This window comes from Uranotaenia lowii, chromosome 2, assembly GCF_029784155.1.
Source record: "Uranotaenia lowii strain MFRU-FL chromosome 2, ASM2978415v1, whole genome shotgun sequence".
NCBI classification, from domain to species: domain Eukaryota; kingdom Metazoa; phylum Arthropoda; class Insecta; order Diptera; family Culicidae; genus Uranotaenia; species Uranotaenia lowii.
The window spans coordinates 135,522,373-135,539,723 of NC_073692.1; the positions used below are offsets into that span (position 1 = coordinate 135,522,373).

The window sequence follows — 17,351 nt, forward strand, 5'->3', positions numbered from 1 at the left end:
TGTGAGAGGGTCTCGAGTCACGAGGAGAGCCGGGTCATGACGTCTCGAATTGTGACAAGAGACCGAATGTGTGGGACTCGAGTCACGAGTAGCGGCGAACGGACTCCCAACCCGTGAGTCGTGAATCGTGACAAAGAGTGGACGATGATTGCTGGTGTAGTACGTATAAAAACGAGTATCTGCCGTGGAGCGCATTGCGCGAGTATGGTCTCCCATGTCGGGTATAGCCTTCGTTGCAGGTCTGCATGGGAATTATGGCCAGAGGCCCCAGGTGGATTTTATGGCGTAGGGGTACAATTGAGTCGTCCAATTGCACCCATGGACCCAGAGTAGCAAACTGGGGGGACGCGGTGGCCCGACGTGCCTTGGAATGCAATCCGTAAAAAGGATTTACCAACTCAACTAATGAAAAACTAATCAACAAATAAAAAAATATATATATCGAGGTGTTGTTGTTGTTTGTTGATATTTTGTTTTGTAAATTTCCTCTAGGCACTTGAGTACCTGATAAATTAGGAGCTGGTCGATATTCAAATTGAGCTCCTGGCTCGCTTTTTTAACACCTGGTTTGAAACCATGCGATGCGCCGTCAAGGTGTCAAAATAGAGTGTTATTATAGCTTTGACACTAGATCGCTGCTGATACTCTTAATATCTGTAGGTTTCCAAGAATAATAATAATACATAGACTGTAAAAAGATCTTATCTCAAACTTTATACAACTAGACCCATAGCAAAGGTTGCAAAAATCCAATGCCTATTAAGCAAATCCCTATGCCGAAATACGCTGAAAAGTGAACTGTAACAAAGATGAAATGATTGGAAAAGCACTACTGGCATAAAGACTCTAACTACCAAGCATAATTATGCACACCCGCTATTTGATAATTCATCCCAAAACAGAATAAAATAGTGAGAATCGAAAGTCCTTTTGCTACCGCCGATTATCAAAAAACGCACTGCAATGGCCTTCTGCCGTTTGGCCGATGTAATTTTTCATCCTTCTTTGTATTTGATGGAAAAGGATGAGAATGGGAGAAGAATGGAGTGGAAAAAGGGAGGGAGACTAGATACTGTTTTCTATTGCCAGCCGGTTTACATACACACGCACAGCTCATCATGGCTGGCGGTTTTGTCGTCGGTTGGAAATAAAGAATGTTTTTCTAATGCCGGTTTACATACACACACAGTGCGCGGTACATCATTCGACGGTATCCTTGCTGGCTGATTGTTTCCATACTGCTTTGTCTCGTGATAGGATATGGGATATGTGTTATTTGGCTTCTTTCAGACATGTACAATGCGGTTGTGCTGAGAGGACAATGCCAGTCATTACCCAAGCAACCAAAAGTCACATATTCACTTGAATGAAGTCATTGAAAGTTACATATTGGCTGACAAAGAGAATCAACTGTCCAATTCCCTTTAGTGAACTTTATGTACTCATTAATGAACTTGAAAGTTGCAAAAATGATTAATATGTACGTTGTATGTGACTTGTTTTGCCCAATTCCCTTTCGAGAACTTTATGTACTCATTAACGAACTTAAAAGTTGCAAAAGTGACTTATACGTACGTTATACGGGACTTAACTCATATAAAGGGCACAAAAGTGCTCAATACGGGATTTTGTAAATCACATAAAGGGCACAAAGGTACTCAAAACGGGATTTGATAAGTCAAAAAAAGTGCATTGATGTGCTTTCAAAATCAAAACACCACTTCGAGTATTAGTTTCAGTCAGAACAACATGTAGGCATGGTCTTGTGGTAGCGTGTTTGATTCTCACCTCGAAGGTCGGGGTTCGATCTCCAAGCCGGGCATGTTTTTTTCAATAAGAAATTTAGTTATTGAGTGACCATTCTGATGCGATATATATAGGAAATGTAATAAATAAGAAATTGAGCAATTTGTCGAGTTTGGAATCTGGCGCGTGGCATCATGGCGGCACCGGTACAGGACACAGTAAATAATCAAGAGAAGGTGATATGAACCGAAGCCAGCGGTTCAGTTGAGAAAGAGAGAGATTTTTTTGCTCATTTTGCGAATTTTTGGAAGCTGAATTAAGAGGCCGTTGAAAGCTGAATAGAAGATCATTAAGACTTGTTTTGGAACTTGAAAGTATCAATAAGAACTTAAATTTGAGCTGCATAGAACGTACTTCATATCAATGATGGGGTTTAGTAAGCGTTTTTGTACCTGTTTTATGGGACTTTTGGTTGCTTGGGAAGAAAGCTTGTTAATGCCGGTCCGGCATAGAATCTTGTATCGATAATTGCACCAACAAGAATGTTCATTATTGGAGTAGAGTCTGATTTATGGGTGTAGGCATCAGTTCATATCATCTTCTCTTGACAAATTGCGAGATTTGCGCAATTTTCTTCTCGATGCTTCTTTCCTACATTGTCCACGTATATCGCATGAGTGTTAGACTGAGTCGATTTGGGGTCATTTTTGAATTTCTCTAACCCTGGGGTCTTAAAAGCTTCGTTTTGGTTCGTTTTGGTTATCCATGATTTTTTGCAGAATTTTTGAGTAACGTTTACATGAGTAAATTTGGACTTTTAGGTTTGTATGGGAAAATTGAATATATTTTGTACTGAAAAATCATCATCATTTTTGTTTCTTCTGTGGAGCCGAGCATGCTAATGGTTTTTGTGCCAATTTATAAAATCTTCAAAGGAAATTTTCCGCTGAACAACTTTGTCGAAGACCATTGAAGACTCACTGAGTATGGTCTCTCAAGTAATCAAGTTGCTTATTAAAAAAAATCCCATGGTGACAATCGAACATGCTACCACAAGGCTACGTCTAGATGATGTCCTAACCGAAACTAAAACACGAAATGGTGATATAATTTTTTACCTGTAGGTGCACCCGTCTAACCAGTCAGCCAGCCAGCCCAGAGTAAAGCATTTCAATGCGCTGTTTGTGACTTAGTAAATCCCGTTTAGAGTACTTTAGCGCCCTTTTTGTGACTTAAGTCCTTTACAATGTACATGAAAATCACTTAGGCAACTTTCAAGTTCATCAATGAGTACTAATAATTCACTCAAAGGAATTGTTCCTCTCTGTCAGCAAATATGTAAGTAACTTTCAAAGCCTTCATTTATCATTATTTATTACTTTTGGTTGCTTGGGATGGCATATTGTTTCAATTTTTTCTTTAAAAAAATTTTTTAGTATTATTCCATATTGAGGAAGAATTAACCAAAGAGAAAAAAAATTAAATTGTTTTAGAAAGTGATCGAAATATATCTAGATAAATCCCCATCATTGTAAAAATTTCTGTCACTTTCAAATACGTCTAAAATATTTCTTCTGTCAAAGGGATCTTCTGATAAAGATTTCAAAAATTGAAGAAGCGCACATAATAGTTAAAGTTTATATCCATCTGATTGTTATGAAACTGATCATCCCAACCCAGTCGCTGCTAAGTGTTGTGTAGGTATTCGAATTTTACACTATCAGCTGTGCTCTGCTGTGTGTCAATTGATAAGATATCAAAACACATTTGCAGCAATACTCTCACGAATACTTCCCCGTCTACTAGTTACTTCAATCAATTTCACCACCTCACCCAACACGCTTTGTTGTTATAGTGGGTATGTAGGTAGTATATTTAAATCTCACTCTCCCAACCGGTTTTTCATTCATGGAGTGACCGAAGACTGGGAAACAACAAGTGTGCCCGCGTTTAGTATTTTATGTCCCTACTTCATTGAGTGATCAGTATTTTTGTTTTTTTGTCCACCCAAAATGGCTCCCGGAGATCAGCTGAAGCAAACGAAAAAAATTACCCCCATGTTCAACGATTATCTGTACGGGGCGATTCGTCGGATAGCCGAAGAGCAGGGTTTCACTCCGGATTTGTACTCGGTGGATTTTGACGAGGAAACTTGCATTGAGTGCGATGGTTTCGTGAGCTTCGTGTTCAAGGCCATCATCAATGGAGACGATCGGGAGATGGTGCTGTGGTGCAAAGTGCCTCCCAATGACGATCTTCGGTCGTTGGCGTTGTTCAGGCGGGAAGTGCTGTTTTACCGGGAAATATTGCCCTCGTTTTATGAGTTCCAGTCGGAGAAAGGGGTAGATCAAGCCAGTGGGGAAGGGTTTTTCGCTGCTCCCAAATGTTTTCTGGCGCATTGTGATACCGAAAAGGAGGAACCGGAAGCCGCTATCATACTGGAGTACGATGAAAATTTTGAACGCTGGGACTGGGACAAGTTTGAGCCGATCAATGTGGAACACTCCCGGATCTTGATGACCCAGTTGGGTCGTTTGCATGCCATTTCGTTTGCCCTGAAGGCGAGTAAACCGGAACTGTTTGAGCAGCTCAAGGAAAAGGAACTTTCCGTTAAGAGTAACGATTTGGTTTCGCTCATGAAGGAAAGTTTCGACAGGGCTCTGGTGACGATGAAGACTCGATTTGCCGCAGATCAGGACAAGATTCAACGGATAAAGGATAGGATGTTCCAGGTGTTGACGGATTGTGGGGACCTCGAGAAAGCCGAACCGTACTGTGTCATCAGCCATGGGGACTGTTGGATCAATAATCTTATCTACACACATGACGAGGTATGTATGAATTTTGTATCAAAGCGACTGTCTATGTGGTAAAAATATGATAAAGGAAATCGATAATGGCTTTTATTGCTTTGTTTATTTAAGCAATCAAACCATTATAAGATTAAAAATAGAACTGTTGATATTCAAAGTATCAATTTTGACAGCCTTTGTTTCGGGAAGCGTTATGACTGCTTTCGGGATCTTAGAATACGAAATAAATTCGATTATTTTTCGAACATTTTTATTTTTCTTTCGAACGTAAATAAAATTCCAAAAATCTTAAAAAGTCTATATTTTGATAAATAAAGACTTGTTTGGCAGTATAAACTCAAAATCAATCATTTTTGCACTCCCCTTTGGATATCCCTTTGGCTCTGAGAGCCTCACTTGAAAGCATAATTTAAGTTATTCACCCACATTAAATCAATATTGATACTTTTTTACTGCATATATGTTTGAAGAATTTACTGTTTCACAATAAACTAAAATATATATGTGAAAAAAACCAGTATTGTAACCTGATATTTTAAACTGGGTAACGGAATTAAAAAAAATTAACCAAACGACAAATAGTTTATTTGAATAATTTATGTAAACTAACAGCAAATATTTGACAACCTTGGATCAGGGACTGATTCACAACGACAACCTTCATCTGGTCCAGAAATTATTACCCGTTAGATTTTCTGAAGTGTCAATTTGAAACTCCTGACTAAAACCGATATATCTCTCTTATTTCTCAACAGATTTATACTAAATTTATAGTTTCGGAAACTTCTGAACTCAACTCAAATATGTTTATCAGTCAACAAATATTCAGCTCTTTTTTTTCATCTAAGATCTAAGATAAAAAACCCGAAAACATGCTTCGGAAAAACTGTAGCTACGGGATGCTTAAAAAAATACTGTCCCTGGCAACGGTTTGCATACATTGAGAGCAAATCTTAAGCTCTCTCGCAAATTTTCAGGATGTGCGAATAAGGTGTTGAACATCGCCCAATTTGTATAATTCTTATCTCTAAAGCTAGAAATAATTTTTTTTTTTGTATACTGCCTATCGAGTTTTATGGGATGGTTCTCATGCGCGGATCTACGGGGGGGGGGGGGGGTGATGGGGGTGATCACCCCCTCCAAGCGGAAACAGTAAATCATCAGTAAAATGTTCTCAATTTTTTTTTAACTCAATTTAGATGAAATATAACTTTTTCATGTGTCAAAATATCTTAACATTGACATTACCATTTTTACGCGTGCATAAGAATACAAAAGCGACTTAAAATATTCTTGAATTATGCGCATGTATAACTTCATGTTGGCGTCGGGCGTGCGAAAAGGATAAAGCTTGCACCTCACTCTTTAAGGAATTTCCTTAAGCATTACAGCAGATTTTTGTGCGGATTGGAGTGAAACTTCTCACTTTCACTCTCATTGCTATGAAAATACTCTTAATAGTTTAGTGCGTGATTCAAAGAAAGTGTTTCTTAGATGGAAAAGAAAAAAGGATAACAAACAAATAATGGGTCATCATTCAAAATCTCGTATTTCAATTCAGATTCAATAATCGGATTCAGAATGAATAATTGAATTAGTGAACTTAGATCGAATCCACAAAATATCTGAATTTGAATTTATGATTGTAGGCAACGAAACGAATTTCAGTTCTTGGTACATTTTTTTTAAAAACGTTAAGTAACGCAATTAACTGTATTTAAAATTCTGTTCTGGAATTAAGATTGAGAAATCACGTTTTTACATTTAAGAAATAATGTTGAAATTCGGAAACATATTTATAATTCAAATATTGAATTTAAGATTCAAAACTCAGATGCAGAATCAACATTCTAAATTCAGATTCATATTCAGGTCGTAAATATTTTTTTTAAACCAATATAAAAATATCTAGAAAATATTTCGTTGAGGATGAAAATCGCAGGAGATCGCAAACTTGTTCATTCAATTTTACAATTCAATTTTTTGAATCAATGTCACAACTCAGCTGAAAATTTCAAATTTAAAGTAGATTTCGAGTTTATTCAACAATTTTCGTACAATGCAAAATCAAATTATCCACATGTTTTTTTTATTAATAAAATATTAACTGATAAAGAGACTTGTAAATTTCAAAGTAGAAAATCTGCAAGGAATTCCATATTTTCTTAATGTATTGAATACTATTTATCACAGTCTTCTCAAAAGCCAAATTTCAAATTGAAATTTTCGATTTGGATCAAGCAAGCAACATATTTTTAATCTTTTATTTTATCTTTGAAAGTTTGATGCATTTTTATCGATGTGAATTCTTTGGTAAGAAATTAAAGATTTTCTTAAAACAAACTTATTCGATGCTAAAAATCTACCAGATTCCAGAAAAATTTCAAATATTTCAACCATATCTAAAAATAAGTTTCTACATTTTAACTGAAGCTTTCATTGTATAAATGAAGCTAACCGTTTTATAGTAGGGCATATTTTCATAAATATGTTTGTTTTTTTAAGGCAAATCAGTCCAAGCTTTTAATGAATAACGAATTTATTCTTTGCCTTATTCTGGGTATCGAATAAAGCTCGTTTGTCATTAAAAGCTTGGAGGATTTGCCGTTAAAAAACACACATGCATTGTTTTCAAAACTGTCGCCAAACACCCCCCCCTCCCTCTTCCACATGGTGGTTCTTCCTACGGCCCTGTCTAAAAGTAATATTCTGAACCATGAAAGCATCGAAATGTTTTCAAGTTCTTCTAGCAAATCTGACCTCCAGAATGATCAGACGTTTGCATCTGTTGCAGACCCATTAATCTATGAAATAGATATAAGTGCTGTTTAAAAGACTCATCCTTAACCTTTCTCATTTATTGATAATATCACAAAGCTTAACATTTTAACTAGACACTGGGTACCTCTACCACAATTTTCGTTTCCATACTCCGAGCATTTGAAAAGTCGAAGTGCTGAAAAAGAAAAACGATACGCAAGTGCAATGCATTTGGAAACATTCAAAAGGTGGCTAGTTTTTTCCAAAACTGAGCAAGGTTATTTTGGTAAAGTCTATCCGCTCTTTGTAGTCAACCTAAATGGGGGAATTAATAAAACTGTTCAATTGTTAAATCTTGTTACTAAGCCACTGACTTGTTTTTCTAAACTCACCGCAAAAAAATAACGCTGTATGTATACAATAAGATATAAAGAGACGAATCTATTAAGCAAACCTCTTTAGTAAAATTAAAACTAATGATAAGCAATCTATGTTTTGTTTGTTTAGATACTTGCTTATTTGTGTTTTAAATGTTTATTTATTTTAGATTGTTTTTTGATGCCCGTCTTAAAATTGATATTTTAATGGAACTTCAAGTGAAAAATATGTAAAATTATTGAATAAATACATTGAAGGGTTTTTTTTTGAGGGGTTTGATTATAAGGGGAACCATAAAAGCATCGAAATGTTTTCAAGTTCTACTAGCAAATCTGACCTCCAGAATGATCAGACGTTCGCATCTGCTGCAGACCCGATATAGGTGCTGTTATAAAGGCTCATCCTAAACCTTACTCATTTATCGATGATATCATAAAGCTTAAAATTCAACTAGACACTGGGTACCTCAACCACAATTTTCGTTTCCATACTCCAAGCATTTGAAAAAAAAAAACGATACGCAAGTGCAAAGCATTTGGAAACATTCAAAAGTTGGTTAGTTTTTTTTTTTCCAAAACTGAAGAAGGTTATTTTTGTAAAGTCTATCCGCTCTTTGTAGTCAACCTCACTGATGGAGTTAATAAACCAGAGATGCTCATTTGAGTTAGTTGAAATCATACCAACAGATTTATTTTTTACTGAAAATTAATAAAGTACGATTTTCAAAATTAAATTGCTTATGGATTTCTAATCTGGTAAAAATAAACAAATGGTCATTCCATATCCCCAGCTGACTAAATAAACGTAAATTCAACTTCATACCAGTAAAAAAAAAATTGTCTGCGTTATGCCTATGGCTAAGCCAGCCACAAACAGATATACAGAATTCTTTGAACAAACTTTTTTTTAAATTGTCTTTAACATTATTTACATGTTGCTGAATTCTCTTCATCTCTAACATCAACATTTTTCCTGTCACAGTGTTTATTTTTACCAATCACTCAAAAAATTTTGGTCATATTTTTTGAAAATTTACTAAATCACCCCCCCTAGAAGCAATCTTTAGATCCGCGCCTGATGGTTCTATAACAGGGGTGAGCAACCTTTTGAACCCACGGGCCAAATTGAACTTGAATTTTTTGTGGTGGGACGCACTCAAAATAATATTTATAAATAACTAACAGAGCTTAACCTCTAAATATTTTTTTAACAAAATAAAATCTTTAAAATTAAATTATAAAACGATAAAGTTTAAGGAAACCTTAATATTACATCGATTTTTTTAATGCAAGGTGGACAATACCAGCCAAAATTTAATAGCTACATCCCATGGTATTTATATCCTGGCATTTTATATTAATCTTAATTTTTAAATTTATTTGCACTTCTTCAGAACATTACGGTGTTGAATTTTGAAAAGGGCGAATGCGCCAAATGTATACAAATGAAGTTACTAACTGGGTTAAAACGTACTTTTGAAAGTCTACATTTTGAGATTACAAAATAATCTGAATGATTTTTGTTTATCGAGAAATTTAGAAAACAAAATCATACTTTAGCTGGGAGTTTATGGAGCTGCCAAAATTTGAACGTTTATCTCGAAACAGTGCTGTCGGCGCATTCGCCCTTTTCAAAATTTGATACCGATTCATTCTTCCAAAAAGAGACCCATTGATATTGAAAAGGAAAATTTTTGAAGGCCTTCATATGTAACTATTTGTCATCATTTCCATTTCCAAGTTTCTGGGACAATAACACAGCAATAGCTGATAGTGAGAATAATATATTCGATATATATCACTGTCTTCTCAGCGTTGGACGTTGAATCGTTATTGAACATTTATTACTTTTATCTGTGAGTATTTTCGGGAAGTTCTTCCACAATATAAATTTGTCCTCAACGTCCCGATCTTTTTCTTACACACGGTGAAGAAACTGTGTTTTAAAATAAGAATTTTCGTATAAGATCACGTATTGAAATAATGAGCAAGGTTGTTAAAATCTTTAAAAAAAAACCATTATTTCTAAGATTTTGAAGCTAATTTCGTCAAAATTACAGTAAGCATTCTAGATTCTAGAATTTTTTTACAGATTTCGTAGATTTTTTCAAAACAATTTAAAAACTTTTGAGATAGGATTTATAAAGCTGATCAATGAAATCTTATGATTTTAGTAATGTGGATTTCGAATTTCCAAGTAAAATGACTAAATCGATCGAACTTTGGCAATATTTTTCAATGTTTTTTTTTTCAAAACGGCTTAAAAAAAACGATCAAAGACTTTTTTGGTAGAACTAAAGAATAACAGATTTGTTTTGTCAAGAACCCAGAATTATTTATGCTGGGTCATGTCGATAAAAAATCTTAATAGGTTCACCCAGGCTTTATTATTAAACTTTTCTCATTACCGTAATTACTTAAGAGCAAAAATAACTTACTTGTTGATTTTTCCCAGTATTTGAGTACTATTGAACTAACCTTTTTGTGAAAAAAAACTCAAATTTTCAAAAAAAATTATTTGCTGAACATTTCTATGGTATAATTTTATCATTGCTTGAAATAAAACAAAATGTCTTATGACTTAATTAAAATTATGAGATTGCCTGTGATCATCGGTAGCCTTTCGATTTTTCGTTTGCCATACTAACTCGCTTTTTGAGATTTTGATTATTAAAGTGGTACTTTCAATTTTATATTACGCAAGTATAAATAATATTATACTTATGTGTATGAAAGAACACAATAAATGCTCAAAATGCTAGAAAAATAGTAAAAAAATATGAGTGATTGGGGGCATATGCAGCTCTAACCAATTAAAGTGCATATTTGTTGAAATCACTGACATTTTTTTTTGGTTTAGTACCTATAAGTGCAATTATTTCTGGCTAGTTAACAATTTATCATAGAAAAAGTAAAATTCAAAAAGTAAAAATAAATTATTAATTTGAAAAAAGCTTCGCTGGCCGCACAAAGAGGTCTCAATGGCCCGCGGGTTGCGGGTTTGCTTACCTATCCCTGCTCAATAATGTATAAAATAAAGTATGACAAAGTTTGTTGCTAAATATATCTACGAAAATGTTTGCTGGGAGGTGATTCCTAAATACAATTTAGAAATGTCAATTGGTGCCATTTTAGCTATGAGTCGATGCATACACGCAGAATGTACTGATAATGCAGTGCTTCACATGGAAAACGATTGTTCAGTTGTGAATACGGTAAAAAAATGTGAAAGTTTGAAAATTGTGATTGTGACTTCCTGTCGGATTCTCTGAAGGAATCTTCCGGAACACTTTGTTTTTTTTTCGTAGATGATGGAAAGAATTAAAGAAACATGAGCTATCAAAGAACGAAAGAACATAAGTCGTAAATATCATGAATTTTTCGAAAAAGATACAACGGCTCACCGGCTTGAACCTGCAATCTCCGCTTCAGTACAACGGCGCGTTAGCCAATTTCACCACAGTGAACGTGATGAAACCGGCGAGCCCGAGCAATCGAGCTCTGCCGATCAACTGCTGGACCTGGAGGTTGCTGGAGGTTTCCAGACTTCCAGACTTTTGACATATCTTCCAGACAATTCCAGATTTTTGGCTTAGGACGTAAATTGTTCTATGAAACTATGAAAATTCAAAATGGTCATGGTGAAATATGGCAGTAAATGATTAGAATTAATGAATTTTGAATGCAGAAGTGGTTGAAAGTTAGGAATAATGGCAAATGCTTGAAGTTGTGCGTCAAATTGAGAGTCAAACAGAACACGTAAGTGATAGTGTCAAAAACAAACGATTAGTAAGCGATTAGTGGCTATCTGCAAAATTGGGAAAAAAGGTCACCACCTTCCCCAAAGGAAAGCAAGCTATTCAGACTTTTCCAGATATTTCCAGATATTTTTTCAAAATCTTCCAGACTTTTTCGAAAACAGTTGGCAACCCTGGTTTTCGATAGAAGGTCCAGCAGTTGATCGGCAGAGCTCGATTGCTCGTGTTCGCCGGTTTCATCACGTTCACCGTGGTGAAATTGGCTAACGCGCCGTTGTACTGAAGCGGAGATTGCAGGTTCAAGTCCTGCCGGTGAGTCGTTGTATCTTTTTCGAAAAATTCATGATATTTACGGCTTATGTTCACAGCAAACAATAATGTAACGATAGACGATGTAATTTCTGGAGACGATGTAGTATTAGGGATTTTTGTTGCAATAATACATCTAAACGATGTACACAATGCGAATACGTCGTGTAGTGTAATATTACAAACTTCTTTGTGATTTCGTATCAAGTAGTCAATGTTTTCCTCAATTGACGTTCAAATTTGATTCATTTCAAAAAGTAAATAACAGATTACGGACCTCAGCTGTATTTGTTTGGCCTGTAAGTACTACCAAAATTAAATAAAAATGTAAGCAAAGCTATATCTTCGAATATTATTTTATTATTTTTCATTTTTAGGAAATTATGCCCGTTTGCATGAGCGGTACAATAATTATTCAAAGATTGCAAACAGCCGGATACATCATGATGATGTAATAATAAGTAACATTTGCGACTCAAGTTATGTGTAGGTATTTGATGTAATTTCACAATACCTTTTTTGCTGTGTTCTTTCGTTCTTTGATAGCTCATGTTTCTTTAATTCTTTCCATCATCTACGAAAATGTGATTATTTTCAGGTACAAAGATGTACCAAACGATTTCATAACATCAGTATTGACTAAGTCTTGTTCAAACTGATCGACTTTTACTCAGTTGTCGCCACAATGCGATTGCATTCGCTGAGTGTCAAATTTTACATCTTCTGAGTTGTCGTTCGTTACTCTTATCTACTGAGTACAATGAGATCAGCAGGCGCCTGATCCATACATAAGGCGACGTCTGCGTAAAATCTGAACGGGCGCTTGGTATTTCAAAGTTAGCGAGATCATTTAATAGCTTGGTACAGTCATGAAAATTCAATTCATTTTCAAACATTTTGGTAACTTCAGTAAAGTGTCACAGAGTTTTAGAGTGATCTACAGGGTCCGGCAAAAGGACTGCTACATTACTTCAACAGTAATTATTTCGTTGCACACGAAACAGTGTTGGACGACCCTCGTCGTTTTGTTTACATTTAGTCTTAGCTATCATTGGATGTAAGTGTTTCTTTTGTAGTCAGGTGTTATCCGGAAAAATGGATCTCGAACAGAAACGTAGCGCTGTGGTTGCCTTGTTCCTAGCTGGCAAACGGCAGAAGGACCGTGAGCTGTCCGGTATAAGTGTGTGCAGAAGTTTTGTATACCGCACAGTTAAAGATACCTGGAGACCGGAAGTGCCAAAAAAACGGTATGATGGGGGACGCTGACCTACTGTGGTGACACCTGCAATGGCGAAGATCGTCAAGAAGCGCCTTAAGGGGGGGGTAGGGTCTAACCTTTTTCAAAAAATCGATTTTTTTATTTTTTTATTTTCTTATTGTAAAACATTTCAAGAATGTTGTGTCAAATTTTCAAGTCAATTGAAGCAAAACTGTAGAAGTTATAGGCCTTTATCTCCTCCTATCTAATACTGCAAGAAAGCAAGAGCAGAAACTTTAAACGCGTTTTTCTCGAAAGCACATTTTTAAAGTCCGTGGACATCGTCATTTGAAGACTACTTATCCGATTCTTTTCAAATTTGGAACATATTTTCTATATATAAAATACCAGACCCCAACGTTTTTCTTTTTTGATTTTTTTACTTTGGGGAGATTTTACAGGTGAAAAATGGCGGTTTTTTAAGCGAAAAATCGTAGTTTTTACTTCAAACAGCCACAAAAATTTCATAAAAATATTTTTAAGTTAAATAAAAACGTTGGGGTCTTGAAAAACATCTATTAAAAATATTTTGCTCTGATTTTTTGACTTCAGATGATTCTGTGCTGAGATACAGTGTCCACCGCAAATCCTGTTTTCTAAAAGGCATCCTCGAAAATGCTCCGTCACCGGCTCATTTTTCAATATTTTTCTACGAAAAAATTACTAAATGTTCTTTTAACAATGCTTTGTATAATGCAAAAAATTTGAATACATTTGTTTGAACGATAGCTCCAGAAAAAAATCGTGAAAATGGTGTTTTTTTTATACCCGTTAGACCCTACCCCCCCCCTTAAGAGAAATCCTCGTCGTAGTGCCACTTAATTGGCAGAGGATCTCAACATATCGGATCGAAGTCTCCGTCGGATCCTGAAAGATAAAGGGGAGGAGCGGGCTTTATGCGCCTATTAAGCGGAATACTGATTTAATGAAACATTACATCAAATATGTGTGCAAAAACTATAAACACATGAGCAGACATCTGTTTTCTATACATTGGAGTAATTTTTGTGTCGAAATTTCCTTCAGTTTTTGAGAAATCGATTTTATTATGACTGTTGTCAAAATTGCCGAACCTCAAACCGTGTGGGCTAAATGCGCCTATTTATGATTTAGGTAAAATTTCGGTTTATTGGCAATATTTCCGTATAACTTCATTGGTAATGCTAGAAACTGATAACTTTCATACGACAATGCTGAAATTTTATAAAAATCTGTTTCTTTTATTATTTCATAGAATAAAACAAAAGTTAGGATTGCCATATTATGGAGGCAGTTCATTCGTAAGAAAAAGCTTACCAAATCTGTTTTGAGATCTTCAATTCTCTCTAAAGCTGTAAATAAGAGCTTAAATTCGAAGTTTTTATGATAAAGATCATATATTTATTCTATTTAACCTGTTATTTTAGGATAGCGGCATTTTACAAACACGATGGGGGCATACAAAAACACTCTCTTATTCCACTTTCCAATAATTATGAAATCATCAAAAAAGCTTAAATTGGTTTGACTTCTAAGGTTCATTTGAATAAGAAACCAAAACCACCCAACTTTTTGTTTTGAGCTTCTTTACGTATAATTTTTAAAAGTCAAAATATTACATCAAAAGTTTTCAAAACCTTGTATGATTTTTTTTTAATTTTTTTGAGTTGGTTTATTCATAAAATTCCTTCTTGCCTTATGTTCAGCGTATCACCCTCAAAATGCATTGATTAGATATGTTGTCTTGTCAGCCATTTCGTCAAACGGCCGTAGGGTCATTTAACCCGATAGGCCCATTTAGGAAACCTTTCCCCAACTTCAGACCAAGCCCTACAAGATCCAATAGGTTGAAGACCTAATGGTGAAGCAGAAACAAGAACGGGTAAAAAGAGCGAAGGCGCTGCTGTAGAGGGCCGCGGAAGGAAAGTTTAAAAATATCGTGTTTACCGACGAGAAACTCTTCACCGTACAGCAATTCGTGAATAAGCAGAACGACAGATTTTGGTGGCCAGACAGATCATGACCAACTTGCTGACGGCCACCCGGCGATAGAAACCAGCATCAGTGATGGCCGGACTCCACTGGTTTTTGTCCCTGAAGGAGTGAAAATCAACCAAAATACATATCGGGTACTAATTCTACAGAATGTCGTCGAACCGTGGGCACGTTGACAATTTGGTTCCAGGGATTGGGTTTTCCAACAGGACTCAGCGCTAGATCACAAAGCGAAGAAAATCCAACTTTGGATTGCGCAATATTTTCCAGGGTTCATTTCGAGCTCCGAGTGGCCAGCAGGTACGCCAGACCTGAACCCTATGGACTTAGCTGTTTGGAGTATGTTGGAGGCCGTGGTCTGCTCTAAGAAACATGAAGGTGTGGAGGTCCTGAAGCGACATCCCGTGGCAGCCTGGGATAAAATACAACAAGAACACCTGCGGGCCTCATACGATGCGTTCCTCGACAGTCTGCGGCGAATGGTTATACTCAAGGGCGAACAAGTCGAACTTTACCAGTGAATTTTTAAAAAGCAATTTGTTTTCAAGAGAAAGTGAATGAATTTGAAATAAAAAGTTGATTTGATCAATGTACATGTTTTGATCAATTTACATGTTTATTTCAATGTAGCAATTCAACTGCCGGACCTTGTATGTCCATCTTAAAATCTAAACAAATACAGTTTAGATGATATAAGCATTAAAACAGATATCTTTAAAAATTTAAGATAAAAATCATGAATTCCATAAACCTGGGCACTTTCAAACGGCAACAATCTATCGATAAATTTGGCTTATACTAATCGCATAGATGTTCGGTGGTGTCAATTGATGGCACTTTGTCATAGTTAACGACAGACAGCATCCCGGGGAGGGCAATTTAAATTTTCAAATTGGAAAATGCCATGGGAACAACGATGGCCAAAGTGTTATTACCCATCTGCTGGATAGTCAATTTACTGGGTCATTGCATTCACTTAACATGCCAGCATCGATTGCTCCATTTCGTATTATTCAACCTTAAAGTCATGCCAAAGGCCACGGCCAACAAAGAAAGAAGAATGCATTGCCTTCCCCCGAAAGTAGACTATCTTGAAGGTCTTCTCCTCTGTATAGCTCTGTTTGTGGTTCACTGTTTGTGTTTGTGTATGAAGCAAAGCTGCTTCCAAAAATGACAATGACATTCACCCTCGTCCAATTTTCTTTTTTTTTTTTGCTAACATTTCTCAATTTCCTGCTCCTTTCTCAATTCCAGAGCCTCGCTGCCTCCAGTGTGATCCTGACCGATTGGCAATCTTCGCGCTATGCCAGCCCACTGCTCGATTTGGGCTACTTCTTCTTCATCTGTGCCAGTGACCAGTTTCGAGGACAGCACTTCGACTCGTTGCTTCAGCATTATCACAACGGGCTGCGGGATCTTCTGGATCGGCTCGGAGGCGATTGCCAGGCTCAGTTTCCCTTCACGGCCCTGCTCCGGATGGTGAAACCCTACCGGGAGTTGCTACAGGATGGGTGAGGTGAAACGAGGTCAAGCTCGAGCTAGTAGCCTTCTTTCCGGATTCCAGAAGACGTTGGCCACGACTGGAAAACGAGATATAAATCATACAGTTGTTTTTTATTCGTGTGTTTCTCATCCATTACATTATTTGCTATTTGACAGTCATAAAAGATTGTTATTGCTCAGCTGAGCGGGCTATTTTGGTCAATATCTGGACTTTAAATGTTCCATGGCGGAAGTTGAAAGAAATCCTTGCATGCTAGAGTTACTAGATAACCAGTTGTTCAAGAATATCTTTTTTTCGATTTTCCAACAAAATGATGAAAGGATTCAACTGGTTAAATTTAGGTAACACCAAATTTATGTTAACATTTTTTCCAAATTTCATAAAGGCCGTGTTAAGGATTGTAACAAGTTATTAATGTGGTTGAACTTTTATTCGTTTTTTAAGGAATTTAACAGCATGCTGTCATTCTTCCCAAAACTTTTATTCACGGTAGTATTAAATGTGCAAAGAAGATATTTTATCTTATGAAAATAGGAAATGTCACAAATAACCATAAAAAATCAAGATTTTAAATGCTTTGATTTTATTTTCTAGCTAGTGTTTATGAAATAATACCATGTAACCATCAGCAGCATATCAACCCTCGATTTTAACGAAGTTTTTTTTGCCGCATTCGGTCCTTGCACTTTTTCGGTCATTATGCTGGAAAGTAAACAAAAAAAATGTATTTTAGTTAACAAATTTACAAGAAAATCTTTTATAGAGCTTACTATTGAAAAGATCACAGTTATATTTCACTTAAGGACAACTTAAAACTTCACGAGGTTTGCTTCGATAGACGATGAAAAACTG

At 36.0% G+C, this 17,351-nt stretch overlaps 1 protein-coding gene across 1 annotated transcript; it reads left to right on the plus strand.

Annotated features, from left to right (window-relative positions):
• The first annotated feature begins 3,665 nt into the window (after nucleotides 1–3,665).
• Nucleotides 3,666–16,682, plus strand: LOC129747256 (uncharacterized). Its single transcript, XM_055741365.1, has 2 exons — nucleotides 3,666–4,577; nucleotides 16,250–16,682. Exons 1-2 carry the CDS (start codon nucleotides 3,759–3,761, stop codon nucleotides 16,508–16,510), a joined length of 1,080 nt encoding a protein of 359 aa, XP_055597340.1. The 5' UTR covers nucleotides 3,666–3,758; the 3' UTR covers nucleotides 16,511–16,682.
• Nucleotides 16,683–17,351: the final 669 nt, after the last annotated feature.

What these genes read in the sequence shown, in the direction of transcription:
- LOC129747256 (XM_055741365.1), top strand. Translation starts at nt 3,759, where the DNA reads ATGGCTCCCGGAGATCAGCTGAAGCAAACGAAAAAAATTACCCCCATG. An exon ending in TTATCTACACACATGACGAG is followed by an intron (nt 4,578 to 16,249) that starts GTATGTATGAAT and finishes TCTCAATTCCAG; the next exon opens with AGCCTCGCTGCCTCCAGTGT.